We start from the raw sequence: 18,067 nt of genomic DNA, 5'->3' as shown, positions 1-18,067 counted from the left end.
AGTGGAAAAATAATCCTATTAATGATGCTTGGTATTTCTAAGTTACTCACTATGCAGATTTAAAATACTAGCGCTCAAGAGTAGTGTGGCTTCGAAAGTCTGTTTCAAATGCATCTATAAGCACGATTAATGCTGCACTTGAAGCCTGGATACGTGAGCGTGTGTTTTGAAAGAAAAAAATCTGCAAGTAGTCTGTAATGTTTTGTTTCTTTTGGAGAATTTAAGTTTTGGACATAGGTGCTGTAAACATAGTTTTCAAGGATGTCAAACTTGCCCTGTTACCTGAGGCCAGAAATTTTTTTGGAGAGACAAGTAAAGGATGTATTCTAACATTTCAGCTACTTGATTTGCAGCAGCATGTTTTAAAGCTGTAAAGTGGCAAACTGATGACATGTAAAAAGAAGAAAAAATAGGGTGCTGATAGCATGCCATTTGCCAAAGTATTGGCGTGTGGTCAATAACACAGAATGGTATATTGGTTTTTGTTGGACTTTTTTTGTTGTTTTCTTTTTTTTCTTCTTTTTTTCTCTTTTTTTTTTTGTTGTTGTTATTGTTTTTTTGTAATAAAAATCACTTGAGTATGCCCCAATGCAGAGTTTGTTTTAAACACTGAAGACATAATGCGCTACTTAGTTCCAGGCTTCCAAACAGGTTCTTTCTCTCCTTGTAATATCAATGCATTTCTTTAAGGTATTTGGTTTGGGTTTTTTAACATTTAAAAGCAAAGATATTCAACTTCTTTTTGTGCTTATTGGCCACTCAGCTTTTTCCTGGATTAGTAAATCATGTGGTGCTGTTCTCCCTCCATTATGCCATAACATAGGCATAACAGTTCCGTAACGTGTGCAATACAATCTTTAGTATATCTGTAACAAATTCAACACTTCTGGGATGCATTAAGCAACTGTGTGTGCATAAAATAAATGTTTCAAGTGCGTGCAGTAAATTTGTGTGGTGGACTGGACTAACTGCATGTGCTTGGTGCAGGTTTTCTGCGTGCGTATTGGAGACACAGCCCTCCTGGGCTGCCAAACCCACTGCACGGGTACTGAATGATTGTTTTGCACATATACAACATATCTGATGTGTGTGGCGTCAGTTGGGATTTATTGCTTAAGGAAGTTACGAACTTACAGAAAGTTGTAGATACGTTCAGATCAGTTTAAAAATGGTCTGCCGCCAGCCCAAGGACAATCCTTGAAGTACATATGGTTCACAAGCTGCAGATTGACCAACCCTAATTTAGAGCTCGTAGTGCTACCTTGCAATTAGATAGCACAGGTATTTAAGCACAACCAAAATACCATTGAGGCTCACACGTATGTAGAGGGGTCCAGGCTGTACTGTTTCAAAGGTACAGCATGCGTATAGTACAATTATCCTATCGTCCTATGAATTGCGTTTTGTGCTTTAATTGATATGGTTAAGTATTTATATTCTCTTTTAAAAATCGTACCTGCATTTTAAAATTTACAAAATGGTTGAGGTTGGGAGGAACCTCTGAAGGTCATCTTGCAACCCCACTGCACAAGCCGGGCCACCTAGAGCTGGTTGCCCAGGACCATGTCCAGCTGGCTTTGGAGTATTTCAAGGGGTAGAGGCTCCACAACTTCTTGTGGCAACCTAAAGTGAATTGACAATTCACTTTATCATTGACAGTTTAGGCATGAAATCAGTGTAATGGAATAATAATGTATTTGTAGTATTTCCCCTTGAAAAATTTCTAATGTAAAAACATAAGTACTGATTGAAAACAGCAGTCTGTCTAGCCTAATATCCTGTCTTCAGTAGTTTCTGTAAACAGATGTGTAAGGAAGAACAGGACATTCACATGAATGCTTCCAGGTTTCTGAGCCTTCAACGTTTTTCAGCTCGAGATCGTTCTGAGACATATTTGATTCCTGTTGAATTAGCAAGCACTAACAAGTTTCTTTTCTCTGTATTTATCTAACATACTTTTGAACTTTTAACGTTCTTTGACATGAATATTTTGCACGCATTCAAATATTTTTATGTATTCAGTATGTACATTGGCAAGTGGGAAACAAATTTACTGAAGGGAAAACAATCTCCTTTTCTCTGTTTTGAATTACACTCCTCATGGCTTGAAAACTCTTGTGCCATAGTTATGTCACAGTTATGTCATAGTTATGTCACAAAAGATAGTGAAGAGTCCCTTTCCTTTTCACCCCATCTGAGCTGTTCTTGCTGATTTTTACCTCCTTGGATATTTTAGTCACTCAGAAACATGCAGTGTATTCTGTAATGCTGTTTTCAGAGGATTTTTTGGGGGGGGAATCTTATTTTAATGTTAAAGTGATGTTTCTTTCAAAGCAATGCTGACTTGTTACTTTTTTTTTGAAAGCCTAAATTGTACAGGTCTGTAATTGAAGATGTCATCAATGATGTCAGAGAAGTTTTTTTGGATGAAGGAGTGGATGAACAAGTTCTTATGGAGCTCAAAACAGTAAGTTGCAACTTAAATTTTTTTTTAATAGACCAATACAGCAGTTGATTTTTGGATCTGCTTACTGTTGTACACAGCAAAAATACTAGTTTCTTGTTCGCTAAGCATTGTATGAATCTGCATATCTGTAGCCCTGTATCATTTGAATTACACTGCTGTGTAGAGAGATCTGCTCACCTTGTTTACTTTCCCTAATCTGGCATGTCAAACTTGACATAAACTAACAGCAGGCATCCAAATTCACAGGGTTATTTCAGTCCTGAAATAATATATCCTTAAAAAAGAAAGGGGAGAATATGTTTATTTTAGACGCAGACAATTCTTAAGGTTTCTTTGCAGGAAAAATAGAACGCCTGCTCTGCTTGATGTTTTTTGTCTTTCTGAAGAAGAGGAATTGCGTTGTCAGATGCATTGTCAGATTTTTGCATTGTCAGATGGTTTATGGTTTGCAGAAGTATTGTTTTTGGGGGAGGTGGTACATAATAAATTGCACTGTGCGCATCACACTTTTTTGAAGCTCTCCAATTCAGAATTGTCTTACATACAGTGGGTTTGAACTGTTACCAACGGTCCAAAAGAAAGGCAGGATGTTAACTTCAGGTCTAATGGGTGTCCTGTGGCTTTCTTCAAATTCTTCCTGAGTGAAAGAAGCCCTTCAAAAGGGAAGAGAAAAGGCGGGGCGGGGGGGAAGGGAAGAAATAAAGTAAAAGGAAACTGGGAAGGTAGGCACCTGCTTGTCTCAGTTGTTGAATAAGGACTTCTTCAGAAAGCAGGATGTCCCGCACTCTCAGTATCTTTGAAATATTAAAAAATGGATGGAGTGGGAAAGGAATTTTTAGTTTGGCTAGACAGAAACAGGTGAAGACTTTTTTCCATGAAACCATGATCTGGCTTGGTGGAAACGGAGTGAGCACTATAAGAAAAGCACCTTGGTGTTTGTGTCACAGACGTGTTCTGCACATGATGTCAGAAAAAAATGAATGAGGAAAGAGACAAGAAGGAAAAACAAAGTATTGAAGAGGAAGGCTTAGGGAGCCCTAAGCAGGATTTGAAATCAGGAGTCCTGGGTGCCTGTAGTCTTTTTGGCTCTGATGTATTACAGAATACCTGTGTTGCTCTTTTTGCAAGAGCTGCTTTTTTTTTTTTTTTTTTTTTTTTGCGTCTGTGGCTTTTCTTGGAAGACATGTCAGCTGATGTCAAGAACTGAAGGGCTGGAGAAGCTGAGTTTGATATTGTGGGAGAAACTGTGTAAATGCTTGTATAGAGGCATTATCTTGGGTATACTGGTAGTTTCTGTTGAAGTGTGTTATGAGGCAGTAGTCTTCAAGCAACTTTTATTGAGGAGTTCCAAAAAGAAAGGGCTTGAGGAAGGCTGTAATAAAGAATTATTTTTGTGATTAAAGAGGTAAGAAAGAAAGAAGGTAGAGAAGTGAAAACTTGAAAGCTAATTTAAAGTTACCCAGTTTATCTCTATTCATGCTTCTGTTAGGGTTGTTATGAATCTTCCACACTTGGAAGAAAGAAAGAATGTTAAAGCTTAAGCTTGGACTGACAATTCTTAAGGGATATTTAATTCCTCTTCTTAAAACGTTACCTCTGTGGAGTTATCTTTTCAATCTGTATTTGCCTAAGGGCTTTTTGGCTGAGTAGACTGCATAAGATAAACAGTGAAAACAAATTCGGTTTTGGAGTACTGTCTTTATATTGTTACAAATTCTGTTGAGTAAAAATCATACACAAATATTTCTCTTTCCCTTTCCAAACTAGCTGTGGGAGAACAAGCTGATGCAGTCCAAGGCTGTAGATGGCTTCCATTCAGAAGAGCAGCAGCTTTTATTGCAGGTGCAACAGCAGCAACAGCAGCAGCAGCAACAGCAGCATCATCACCACCACCATCACACACAACCTCAGCCGCAGCAGACTGTGCAGCAGCAGTCTCAGCCACAACAGGTCCTTATTCCAGCATCTCAGCAAGGTCAGACTTACTCTCTAATCTCTCTGGCAAAAGACTCTCAAGTTAGACCAACTCCTTAGTGTATTCTAAATCTAGGGCAGGATGTTTATCTGGTGGATAACTTTGTGCCTTTATGTTAAACTTTGTCTCTACTTGACTCTATTTAATGGGTCTTGGTGAAAAATATCTTGGCATTGTGTTAGTCATATTCTTCAGATTCTCTCTTGGTCTTCTACTGCATAACTTATGTTTTCAGAATACATGACTTTCAGATTCTGTCAAAAATCCATTAGCAGGTCTGTAATTTCAAGCCAATATACATATGCAGTTGACAATTTAGTCATGAGGTTAGGAGCAAATGAATTAAAAAATATATTATTGTTTAGCATAAGTGGATGCTAGGACATGAAAAATACTTGTATAACAGTCAGTATATGTAGGAGATGGTTTTTCATGTTAGAACAAGTTTCAAGTGAAAAGCATAATGGCTGTGTTTTTTTGTGGTCTTAAAAGATTGCGCACTGTGTAGGTGTGGATGTTCAAGATATATTTTAGCTAGCCATGACAGTATCATTTCTTGTAATTATTATCTTGTGTATTCTCCATTAGTAATTTAAGGGTAACATTTTCACCAATTATAATTTCATGTGAAAACTAAGATAAATACTGCTGGATTTTACTGCATATATGCTGTGTAAACAAATCTGCCACCTGTGAGGTGCTTGAGTTGAGTTTTCAATGTGCTACTAAAATTGTGGCATAAAGTATTTATCTGTGATAGACAGAGACTTCAGTCTTTTCATCAGATTTCATGGATCAGCACCTATGTTGTCATAGGCACAAAAGATCGCTATGAGCTGATTCTCCCAGCCCTCCAAAGAAACTCCCCCCAAACCCAACCACCATATACTCAAAACAGGAGAGAACTAGTGTGACAAGAACCTGTTGTTGGGGCTTTTTTCCCTTGGTGTGTTTTTGTGGGGTATTTTTTTGTTTGTTTTGGGTTTTTTTGTTGTTTGTTTTGGATTTTCCTTCTTATAGTACTTTGTATTTTGGCTGGACATAAATCAGTTTTGACTGTTTGGATAAAATTCGTTTTGAGATTAAGACCCCTAAACACACGTGGCTTCAAATGATCCGTGTGTCTCAGCTTAAGTTACAGTCAGCAGAGCCTGGAAAGTCTACTCACCAAGACCTCTAGTGGCTCCTCAGCTGAATACCTGTGACTACTGACCAGGTTTCGCTTCACTAATATGGAGGTCCCTGTCCTCCCATTTGCGTCTTAGGGTAGAATAAGATCCTGCCTGTAGTAATACACTTAGAACTGATTTATTGTTGCCCAGTATTGTGGCCTATGTCCAAATGACAGTATGGAGGCCAATTGAAATTAGGATATCAGAGCATTTTAATCACAGACATGCAGTTTTATAAATTAGTTGACTTCCCTGTTCCATGGGGGAGATGGTGTAGTAGTTCCTTGCACAACCTGGTGCAGTCCCAGAGAGAGATCAGGACAGTTGGCATGGTGATTCCTACTGTCGTGTGTGTCATCCTGACACAGGGTCACAAGATTTCCTTGGGCTCTTTTGCCCTCCCTGGGTTCTCTGAAAGTTGGAGAGATGACCTCAGATCTTGGTGCAAGGTTGTGGGGCTTCCCTCCCCAGAATCTTTTCCAGAAACTCTCAGTTATCCCCAGTATTCTTAAGTGTCCTTGGTTACAGGATTGGGTGGAGAATACCTTGTCGATGACTTGTTTGTTCAAATTGCTCTGTCATTTTCCAGTTTACTATCACTGATTTTAGCACTGGCAACTGCTTGTTCTGTAGACTTGGACACTTTTGCACTTCTAGATGATAAACAGGTTGTTTGCGTAGTTTAGCTATCTGTTTCCTTTAGTACACCAAAACTATTTTGTTGTTTAGGACAGGTGGTTGGTCATATTTCATCTGCTTCTACTGCATTAGAATGACAGTGAAGATCATGAGCTTGTGCTAACAGCTATGCTAACTAGACAACTCAAGCTAACTGCTGCATTGTGTTAACGTACTCTTCATCTTGTAACGTACTCTTCATCTTGTAACGTACTCTTCATCTTGTAACGTACTCTTCATCTTGTAACAATCCTTGCTTAAGTCTAGAGTTAACCACAGTCAGTTGATATTTTTGGAGAACTCTGATACTGGACATCAGCAAGTTTATCAACATTTCACTAAGACCTTTAATTTCAGAAATATATTTTAAATCTTGCTTTACCTAGGGTCAGAATAGGTAACTGAAGCCCTTGGAATAAGATCTGTAAAGCCAAAAAAGGCGTATCACCTCTCAGCGCTGCTGTTGTATATTGTCTTGAGAGTAAAACTGAGTAAGATCAGAGACTGCTCAGTAGCTGTTTTTGTTATGAAGTTCAGCTGATGTTTGGGTGATGTTCTTTCTACGTTATGCTGGCTTGGATGTTATTTTGGGCAGACTGTAGTTTTCATGAAATGCTATTTCTTCGTTTCTAGCACCTCAGCAGCAGGTTATTGTGCCAGATTCCAAGCTGATACCACACATGAATGCATCGGGCATGGTAAGAAAAGCAGAAGTTTATACATGCTGCATACACTGTCATTATGTAAGTTGTTTTGATTAAATGGTAAACACAAATCTGGTATTAGTCATCAGATGCTTAAAAGTAATTTAGGACACACTGGTAGAGCTGTCTGCCATCTTTCTGAGTTTTTCTACTGCACTGCCAGTCTAGGAAGAGTAATCCAGGACTTTAGTTTTGATAACAAATTTAGGATTTACCTTAATCCTCTGCTTTAAATGTATTTAACTAAACCAGGTTTTTTAATCAAAGATTGGAGTACTGTTGGTATGAATCTGTATGATAATGTGTTCATCATATACCAACACACCACTATTAACTAATGCAAGCATATTGCATTTACTAGATGCAGGAAAAAACATTAACTACTCTGAAACTTAAGCTTTTATCAAATGAGAGATTATTTAGCAATAATATTCGATTTAGCAATCGATATTTCACATCGATCTTTTCTGGTCATATTATTTTGATGCACCAGTTTTGTAATAGCACATAAAACTGAGTCTGGTCATTTACCCTTTTCTTGCAGTTTTTATCTCTAGAGGTTATTTTTTGTTACCTTATCTTGCTTTAAATGCCCTGACTTAATTAAAAAAAAAAAAGCTTGCGAAGGGATGAAAACAACAGCTAGTACAAGTTAAATATTTGTAGTAAGACCAGAATTCATTACATTCTTACCACTTTTATGGTCAAAGCACATGAAACAAAGTTTCGTGATTAGTCAAAGCTGCAGCAGCAGCTTCTTTAGCCTTCACTTCTCCATTACCTGCTGACCTTATTATAGAAAAGAACCTGAACTTTGTTACTCATATAGTGTGATTTACCCAGAGGCCAAGAGCATCTGCCTTTTTCTTACATGTTTTACAACCATTTTAATGTGATTTCTAACTTTGCAAGTCCAACAGTTAAACGTTTGTGGTTTTTTTTTTCCTGTCTCCTTCAGTTAGATCTTGTTGATGAGTATTGCAAAAATGAGTATGCCATGCTTTTAAAACTCCGCTGCTGTCAAAGTGTAGATGAATTGTATACTGCAGAAGACTACTGTTCAGTAAATAGTTACTGAATCGATTTGGAATTACTGTGTGTGTTTATCAGAAACATTTAAGTTGGTATTAAAGAATGGATCTGACAGACCTTGAATATCTTGGAAGGCAGAGAGTAATGAGAGTTTATTCATCTGCCTCTGCCTGGGATGTGAGGATGCAGACAAACGCTTGTCAGTTTTGCTTGGTGATCTCTAATTTTGGCAGTTGTAACTACTACATTGACCAGCCAATACAGGGAGGTCATATTTCTTATAAACAGGAAGTGTGCAGTCTACCCAGTAATAAAGTTGGCCATGGTTAATAGGGGGAAAAGGGAGGCTTTTCCATAGGCAGCTGAAGTTAGACCCTTAAAATGGAGAGGCCTCTGGAGGAGTCCATCTCCCTTTGTAAGTTAAGGACTTCATGTAGATTTTTGTGTTTGACGCTCACACAGAATCACAGAATCAACCAGGTTGGAAGAGACCTCAGGGATCTTAAGATTCCAACCATTGCCCTGACACCACCCTGTCAACTAGACCATGGCACTAAGTGCAATGTCCAGTCTTTTCTTAAACACATCCAGAGATGGTGACTCCACCACCTCCCTGGGCAGCCCATTCCAATGTCTAATAACCCTTTCTGAGAAGAAATTCTTCCTAATGTCCAACCTGAACCTCCCCTGGCGAAGCTTGAGGCTGTGTCCTCTTGTCCTATCGCTAGTTGCCCGGGAGAAGAAGCTGACTGCCACTTCACTACAACCTCCCTTCAGGTAGTTGTAGACTGCAATAAGGTCACCTCTGAGCCTCCTCTTCTCCAGGCTAAACAACCCCAGCTCCCTCAGCCGTTCCTCGTAGGTCAGACCCTCCAGACCTTTCACCAGCTTGGTCGCCCTCCTCTGGACTCGCTCCAACACCTCAACATCTTTCTTGAAGTGCGGGGCCCAGAACTGGACACAGTATTCAAGGTGCGGCCTCACCAGTGCCGAGTACAGAGGGACGATCACTTCCCTAGACCGGCTGGCTACACTATTCCTAATAGAGGCCAGGATGCCATTGGCCTTCTTGGCCACCTGGGCACACTGCTGGCTCATGTTTAACCGGCTGTCGATCAGCACCCCCAGGTCTCTTTCCACCGGGCCGCTTTCTAACCACTCTTCCCCCAGCCTGTAGAGCTGCATGGGGTTGTTGTGGCCGAAGTGTAAGACCCGGCACTTGTTCTTGTTGAACCTCATGCCGTTGGTCTCGGCCGATCTATCTAACCTGTCCAGATCCCTCTGTAGGGCCTTCCTACCCTCCAGCAGATCGACACTCCCACCCAGCTTGGTGTCATCTGCAAATTTACTGAGGGTGCACTCAATCCCTACATCTAGATCATCTATAAAGATATTGAACAGCACCGGCCCCAGAGCTGAGCCCTGGGGAACACCGCTAGTGACCGGCCACCAGTTGGACTTTGCCCCATTCACCACCACTCTCTGGGCTCGGCCATCCAGCCAGTTTTTAACCCATCAAAGAGTCCACCCATCCAAGCCCCAGGCAGCCAGTTTGTCTAGGAGGATGCTGTGGGAGACAGTGTTGAATGCCTTACTGAAGTCTAGATAGACTATATCCACAGCCCTGCCCTCATCTACTAAGCGGGTCACTTGGTCATAGAAGGAGACCAGGTTGGTCAAGCAGGACCTACCTTTCATGAATCCATGTTGGCTGGCCCCGATGCCCCGATTGTCCTGCATGTGCCGTGTAATGGCACTCAGGATGATCTGTTCCATCACCTTGCCTGGCACCGAGGTCAGGCTGACAGGCCTATAGTTCCCTGGATCATCCTTCCAGCTCCCATAATTGTGTTGGAATTCGGTTTCCTTGTAAGTTCAGTCATTACCCATTGAGAGTCTTCGGCTTTGTCTTCTAACCAGCTGTCTCAAGAGGAAAAATTAGTCATTCTGCGAACAGTCAGTGCGCTGTGTGCGTATATTCACTCGAAAGAGCTGTTATGTGGGACTTGAAATGGAAATCATTTACAGAATGAAGAAAAGTGCAAACCTGATTACTGCTTCTTGTTAAGACAGGCAAACATGATCACTGCTTCAGTACCTTATGTTTCTTCAGATTTGTAGGCCCATATCTTTAGCTGCTTTGAAAAAGTGTAAGTAAAATTGCCACATGAGCAATGAGTGTTGTACTCTATTAGTAGATCAGCAGAGGAGAAAAAAAAAATCTGCTGAGCTTGCAGATAAACCAAGAAACCATGTGGAGCTGGGTTAAGGTGTGAAGCTTAGTGATTGTTGCTTCAGTCTTCTTCCTATAAAGGAAGGAAAATAATTTTTATATGTAGTATAATGTACAGTGATTTATGCCTGAATTTCAATTGCTGCAGAAACTTGTGTGCAAACATTGTAAACAGCAATAAAAAGGTACGTATTTTCAGGCAGTATGTTGTGAGATGAAACACTGGCAATAACGTCTGTGGTTAAAAAGCTTTTCTTGTATTTCAGAGTGCTGCAGCCACTGCAGCTACGTTGGCTCTCCCTGCTGGCGTTACTCCTGTTCAGCAGATACTTACAAATTCAGGTAACTGTCTTAGCATTGAGATCAAACAATGGTTTTGAGGGTACTTGGGAGGGGGAAATTCTGACGTTTACTCCCAGCTGTATATTGCTAAAAAAGCAGAACCTGGGAATCCGCTCTTACAAGGTAGTGCAGTCTCTTCACTAGCCTCCTGGACTCTTTTGCTCACTGACTTGCTAGTCTTATGAACCGTGTGGTTCTGACCTAACAGTGGTGTGGGTTAGGTCCTGTGCAAGTTTTCCCCACTTCTTAGAGAAGCACATGAAGCGAGAAGGTAGGTGTTGCTGCCTCTCCTCTTTGCATATTTCTGAGTTTCGTGATGCATGATCTGAGCACAGATACTAGACTGGTTATAAAAGAGCAGGATCACTTCGTCTGTGACTTCAGATGAGGAATGTCTTAAGGTTTCTTGTACCTGCTAAGCACACACAGTGGAATTTCTAATTTTGCAGGCAATGATAATTTTATTTTAGTTTTATCATTTTTAAATACTGTCATGCTGTACATTTAGAATATAATTAAACTTTACTTTTATGAACAGCATATCTGATGTTTCATATACTTTTTATTATGTTGATTTTATAAGCTTGATTCTAGATCTGTTCTGTGTGCAGAGTAAAGGAAGATCTGAGAAAGCTCATTTCCTAGACTCAGTTGCTGCTTTTGCCAGAATAATTCATCTAGTCTGCTCAGGATTACCTGGGACTTAACCTCCCTGCTTTAAACATTTGAATGTTTAATGGATATGTAGTTGAAATAAAATTTAAATGTGTAGCTGTTCTAGAAATTCAAATCTCTGCAATTTTTAAGGAAGCACATCTGTGTTTGTCATAGCATAGAATAATCTCCAGCTCACATTTGTTACTTTTGTTATGGTAATTTTTATTTTTTCAGTTACAAATATTTATAGTATGTTTTCTTAAAGGAGGGGCTACGGTAGTCCCTTTCATTTATATTTAGTTATTTCAGTAAATAGAGGTTTGCATTTTGCTGTGAAGGGAGAACAGGAAATAAAAGCAGTCTTTGAGGGAAATGTGTGAAGCTCAGGATTATCTTAATTTCTTCTCCTCCTCCATCTTTCTGATTAGAAATGTGAAAAACTAATGTTGGAATGTATCTTAGCTCTTGCTTTTCAGAGTTGGAGGCCATCTTCAAAGGTGTGTAAAATGATAAAGCTATATGATAATAAAAGAAAATTGAGTACAGGCATTATGGGAACAGAAAGGAGAGGTGGATAATAAGTGTCAGGACAGATTTTTTAAAAAGGCAACTGCATGACAATATTGTGAAGTTAGTTATGCATAGAGGAATTTCTTGTAATGTGGTAATCAGAGGGAAGAGAATCTGAAGAAAGGACATCACCTGACAGGATGCTGGTACTACCACAGTGTTAGCAGTGGATAGAATTTTTGTGGTGTGAATACCTGTATTCCTATTTTGGTATATGTTCATTTGTCTTTCTCTCTGTAAAATCTATCTATCTCTTGAATCATGAGGTATGTTCGTAAGTGGGAACTAATATTTAAAATACTGTGCTGCATTAAAGGATTAGACTTTGATTTGCATATGTAAATTTAATTTTGGATTGCATACTTCATGATTGTGTTTAGATGGTAAATGACCCTATTAGTTCTTTGTTTCTGGCACAAATGCTATAGCATAGTATCTTTTCACTGGTGAAAGTGAAACATAAATGCTCTCCTTTGTAATTGGTGTTCTTCCAAGAAACAAGCTTCTAAACTAAGATAATTTCAATAGTGAATTTCTACATTTGATTAATTTGATTTTATTTCATTACAGGCCAGATCCTCCAAGTAGTTAGAACTGCAAATGGAGCTCAGTATATCATTCAACCACAGCAGCCAGTTGTTCTACAGCAGCAGGTCATACCGCAAATGCAGCCTGGTGGAGTACAAGCACCTGTTATACAGCAGGTAAAGAAAAATTTTTGAATAGGTACACTTGAAGGAAAAAACGTCATAGTAATTACTAAAGAGGCTTGCATTTTTGTGAGCAAATTGAAATAGAAAACAAAGTCAGAAATGGTATATTTTTTAAAAAAAAAAAAGAAGGAGTTAAGTAGTGTGTTTTTTAAAAATGAACAATTTTGAAATGTTGTTTCAATGTCACTTTTATTCTTGCCAAATTCTGACTGGCTGCAGTTTAAAATTTCGTTTGGGCGTTCCCTGATGACAGTTATATTATGTGCATAATCCTAGTCTACATCCTTTTAAAAATGTATTTATCAGTTAAAATTATTGTGTGTCACATAACATATAGAAGAACATACCTAAAACAAACACCATCACCACCACCCCCCAAAACCCCACAGGTTATTTTAGTAGTGAATACAGTATGTTTTACTAGGATTTTTGTTCAGCTGCAAGGTCGACTTTGTGGCCTGGACTGCATAAGCATTGAATTTAGCATTGTGTCACAGTTCTGCAGTTTAAGCATGAATAACAATTTGTAGAGAGTTTGAAGTTAAATGTTTTATAGAGACAGTTTAAAAATAATCTTGTACTGGAATTTAAACATTCCTCTGCTATGCTTGGAACTCAGGTGTGGTGGTAGTGCTAGTGTTTTAGAATGGAAAGACAGTAGGTTTTCTTAGATTTAGCAACGCAAAATGCAGAAAATGAACACCGAGTAGTGAAAGAAGGTATGTTATTGAAGGTTAAATTATGTATCTCATATAGGTGGAATATTTGTAACTCTTGTTTCCTTAATTAGTGCAAGTCAGTTTGATGTATTTTATTTGTTTTCTGTCAATAAGTGATGTGGTAATTTGTTATGTTAGCTGCCACAGTACTTGCAATGATATTCCATCAGGTTTTGGCTCCTATCCCTGGAGGGATTTCCCAGCAGACAGGAGTGATTATTCAGCCTCAGCAGATCCTGTTTACAGGAAATAAAACACAGGTCATACCTACAACAGTGGCTGCCCCCACACCAGCTCAAGCACAGATTCCTGCAGCTGGTCAACAGCAACCACAACAACAACAGGCACAACCACAAGCACCACTTGTTCTCCAAGTTGATGGAGCAGGGGACACATCGTCTGAAGAAGAAGAAGATGAGGAAGAAGACTATGATGATGATGAAGAGGAAGACAAAGAAAAAGATGGGGGTGAAGATGGCCAAGTTGAAGAGGTAAACTTAACACTATTTCAGAAGACTGGAGCGTGCTTGTGTTTCATTTTAATTTTTTTGCAGTATTTGAAAGAAAACTATATACTTCAAATAATATTATATTCCATTAATTTTGAGAATATAACTTTTATCCTTGTACTTCAAGTTCTTTATTTCCCATACTGAAGTTGTGGAAACATTGTGTATTTGCAAAGCACCTTGAAATGCAGCTGGGGAAGGTGGGGGACACAGCAAAAACTCTTAGTTGTCGTGAATGCCCTTTTAAAAACTTCAGCAGTAACATTTCTGATGTTATGGTGAGGTCAGCCATGAAATGATGAAACCTTCATAAGCAAAGAGAAATAGTAAACTCCACTTGCCACTGAATGCATACAAAAGCAAGGTGTTAGGAAGATTGACAAAAAGGAGAGCATGTATTTAGTTCAATGAGGGGACCAATAGATGTGGTCTGACCTGTATCTCACTGACTATGCCATTGCTTTCTGTTGCACTAGAACAAGCCTGAGACCTCAAATTTTATTATAAAGCACCTTCTAGAAACACATCTGACCTTGATTTTACAAAATCAGGAGATAGGAGCAGGAGTGAATATTCTTCATAACTTGTTGAGTTCTTAACAGTATGTGCTTAATTTAGACTTTGAATTTGCTTGGTTTTGGACATGAGCCAGTGGTTCTTACTAAGTTTTGGTGTGTTGCACCAAAAAGCCCCGCAAGAATAAGAAATTAAAAAAAAAAAAAAGGTGGGGGGGGAACTAATAAGCTAAAAGTACTGTTATTTCAGTCTCTGACGGGAAACTTGGTACTCCCTAAACCTATCCCTAAAATGCATTTTGAACTGTCAGATCACTTCCACAGTTCTCTGCGGCCTTTCCAAGTATTTTAAGATTCAATTTAAAATGCCAATATGAGGAGCATATGTAGCATTTTACAGTCTGTATCACCCATGCAGTATGTGCAGGTAAAACCACTGATTTTTATCAAGGAGTTAAATCGGGTTTTCTGTAGTACATCTACAGTGGTGTCTAACCCTATTTTTCTGTTACAACTTACAGGTTGGGTTCACATCACTTTTCCATTATATTGATAAGCATTGATGTCAGTTTGAATGTTTTAATAGTTACTTTATTAAGTATAGGTCATCATGCTTAAATATTAAGTGTTTTTTAATAGGGTTTTAATGCTAGCATTCTTGTGGAAATTTTTTTATATACTAAGGCTTTATTATCATCATGCCAGAGATCTCCTGTTATTTTTGCTACATTTGTTCATCAGCAGATACTTAATGAGTGGTCCAGTTATGTAAAACTTCTGAAGTCACTTAAATATAGCATTACTTTGGAAGCAGTTAGGACCTCTGCTACACCTTTTTGTTCTCTCACTAGTATCTCCCCCATTTAACTTATATATTTGGGAGTAGGTGGGAAGATGAGGATTGCACAGAAGACTTCAAAAAAGTTGTTTGGCATTTATTAGAGGTTTTAGCTTTTGAAATGTTTGTTATTTACATGAGATGAAAAAAACAACCCCCAAATTTCTGCTGGAACAGAGTGTTATCAGAAAAAGGAAAAAAAAAGGAAGTAATTTTTAAGGGACATGAAAATATATTGTAGAAGGTCTGGAGAAGTTATTTTCTGTGTCTATGCAAGATCATCTTAAAGCATCTTCCCGCTCCTCTAAAAACTCTGCGTGTGTTGAGGTGTGTTTCTGTTTGTGGTGCATCAAACGTGAATAAGTCATGGAGTTTCTATTTTTTAATGGCACGTAGGGAGTGAGGGCTCAGAGGGCTGGAGACCTCTCCTATGAAGACAGGCTGAGAGAGTTGGGGCTCTTCAGCCTGGAGAAGAGAAGGTGCCCAGGGAGACCTTATAGCAGCCTTCCAGTACATGAAGGGGGCCTACAGGAAAGCTGGAGAGGGGCTTTTTGCAAGGGCATGTAGTAAGGGCTGGAAAGCTTAATATTCCCCACCTCAAACGCATTCTAGGTCCTGTAGTTCATAAACAAGACTGTAGCCTCATGTGAAGAATCATAGTAACAGCTCTGATCTTACTAAACAGCATAACTTTTTGCATGTGTGTCTTTCAGGAGCCTCTTAACAGTGAAGATGATGTGAGTGATGAGGAAGGACAAGAACTGTTCGATACGGAAAATGTTGTTGTGTGCCAGTATGATAAGGTAATCTCTACAGCAAGAATTCTACTTTCTCTGTTCTTCCTGTCAAGTCATAATTTTAAGTAATATCTTTGTGAGTGTTAAGTACAGGTAGATCTGTAAAGATTATAATGTGAATGGTAATATAAGAATGAGCTATTGTTTGTTTCTAAAACAGGTTTGTGTGACATGTTTGTACTAAACTCGGTAATGAGTAAGGCTTAGAAAAATTGGGCTGCCTTTTCTTTTTCTTCATCATGTCTTTTTGTAACCTTTAACAAAAGGTCAGTCCTCTGGGCTCAGGAGAAGTGAACTGTTGTCAGTAAATTGATGCATTTGGGGTGGTCATGAACGGAAGAAGTAGTCATTAGGATTTAGACTTGTGGAAAACTGTTCCTTGATCACTTAAAAGTATCTCTTCTTGATGATAGAATAGTTATCAGAGGAGAAGGTTCTTTCTGTGCTACGCATTCTTTACTGAAATGCCAATGTGGAATGCTTTTGCTTATTTTGCTTTAAATTCTGCTGAACTGTCTTGCCTCCTCTATAACGACTAAACACTTCTTGCATATTTGCCCTGGAATATGCAAGGATTCATCCATGTCTGGAATTGCTTAAAATGTGTCTAGAGGATACTAGACACCTTTTTACTGGGATCGTATGCAGAAAGGTTATTCAATGTGGATTTTTTCTTTTCCTATGATAGATTAATTGGACTATGATGAATAAGGTTCCTTTTTAAAGCAGAAAAAAAGCTCTAAGCTTGTTGAATAAAAACTCCTACATTGCAAAGAATGTCTTGATTAGAAAATCTTCAGTTATGCCCAGACTCTGCTGAGACTTGTCATCAGATTCAGCAGAGAATTTAAGATAGAGGAAAGTGATATCAGTATCTATATCCCAGCCATCTGCCTCCTCCAGACTGTAATCCGAAACTGTTAGTTTCAAGGCAGTTCGTGAGCATAGTGAGGGACCTCAGAATAGCAGTCAGAAAAGCTTGTTGGAAGCTGCTAAAAGTTAAGAATGTGAACTCAGTAGGGAATGGTGTCCATTGTTAACTGCTAGTGCCACATGCCCTGAAAGGACTTCGTCACTTATCAAACAATCGTCGTTCAGTTTGTCTCTGTAAAATGCAGAGGATCAGCTCAGTTGTTCTGAGCAGAGTTCCCCCTTGGACAGTGTCCTGCATCAGCTGATGGTGGGTGCCTCTGGAACAATGAGACAAAGGCAAACAGGTAATGATGCTCATGTAGAGCATTTTACCATCCTTCTGTGAACTGTCGCTTGAGGGAGAGAGAGTGGCTTTGTATCAAATGGCCAGCAGAGGATTTTTTCCTTAATTTGTCAGAAATTAATTTGATTATTTTTTGAATCCTTGTAAACTTTGTCTTTTGACAAGAAGTTTCATAAATTAATTATGTGACGTGTGGAGAATTACCTAGTTTTTAACCCATTAGTTTCATATGATACCTCCTAGTTCTTTATTTAGAAGAGTGTTTCCTCTTTTCTTTCTTGGTGCCTTTTATGATATTGCAGACCATCATAACCCTCCTCAGTCAGATATCTCTTTGAAATCAGAGCTACACTTCCCTTGCTTGTTATTTGTATAGCTGTCCAAACATTTGTTTATTCTTACTTTCATTCTCCCGATCTATTTTATTCTTCTGTGTCTTATTTGATACAGGTAGATAAGGTTGAAGGAGGATCAGAGCTATTCATAACACTTGTGAACCTTTAACTTATTAAGTGGTGTAACAGCGTTCTGCAATTGTTCGTGTGTGCTTTTGACCTCACTGAACACAGAGCTGATATTCTCATGGAGAAGTCTTAGAACATTGGGATCTCATTCCTGTCTTGTAGTTGTCAACTCAAACCCATCATTTTTTTCTACCCATGTAACCTGGAATTGTTTTTTCCATCATTACAACCTTCATATACATTGAATGCCACCATTGTTTTATTACACAATGAGTTAGGGCAGTAACATTGTTCTGCAGCTCTTCAGTAACTGTTCTTTTGTATCGTTAGTGACATCTTGTCATTTTCAAGATGATTAGTGAATTCTTAAACCATGCAGACTCTAGCCAGCACAAATCTCTTCTGGAATGATCTCATTTCACTGTAAAAACAGTGTTCTTACCCTTGTTTTCCCATCTTTATTCAG

The 18,067-nt window shown here is 38.8% G+C and overlaps 1 protein-coding gene across 1 annotated transcript in view; it reads left to right on the top strand.

The window, feature by feature from the left end:
- Positions 1 to 18,067, top strand: part of GTF2A1 (general transcription factor IIA subunit 1) — a 30,114-nt gene that overhangs the window by 5,195 nt on the left and 6,852 nt on the right. The window contains exons 2-8 of the mRNA XM_068397927.1: positions 2,366 to 2,467; positions 4,235 to 4,442; positions 6,926 to 6,990; positions 10,528 to 10,603; positions 12,401 to 12,534; positions 13,433 to 13,753; positions 15,838 to 15,927. Of these exons, the coding sequence (XP_068254028.1) occupies positions 2,366 to 2,467; positions 4,235 to 4,442; positions 6,926 to 6,990; positions 10,528 to 10,603; positions 12,401 to 12,534; positions 13,433 to 13,753; positions 15,838 to 15,927 (996 nt within the window). The remainder of the gene's footprint in view (positions 1 to 2,365; positions 2,468 to 4,234; positions 4,443 to 6,925; positions 6,991 to 10,527; positions 10,604 to 12,400; positions 12,535 to 13,432; positions 13,754 to 15,837; positions 15,928 to 18,067) is intronic.

This window comes from Nyctibius grandis, chromosome 4 (genome assembly GCF_013368605.1).
Source record: "Nyctibius grandis isolate bNycGra1 chromosome 4, bNycGra1.pri, whole genome shotgun sequence".
In the NCBI taxonomy this organism is placed as follows: domain Eukaryota; kingdom Metazoa; phylum Chordata; class Aves; order Nyctibiiformes; family Nyctibiidae; genus Nyctibius; species Nyctibius grandis.
The sequence above is the reverse complement of the archived record's forward strand: the minus strand, read 5'-3'. Positions and strand labels throughout refer to the sequence as shown.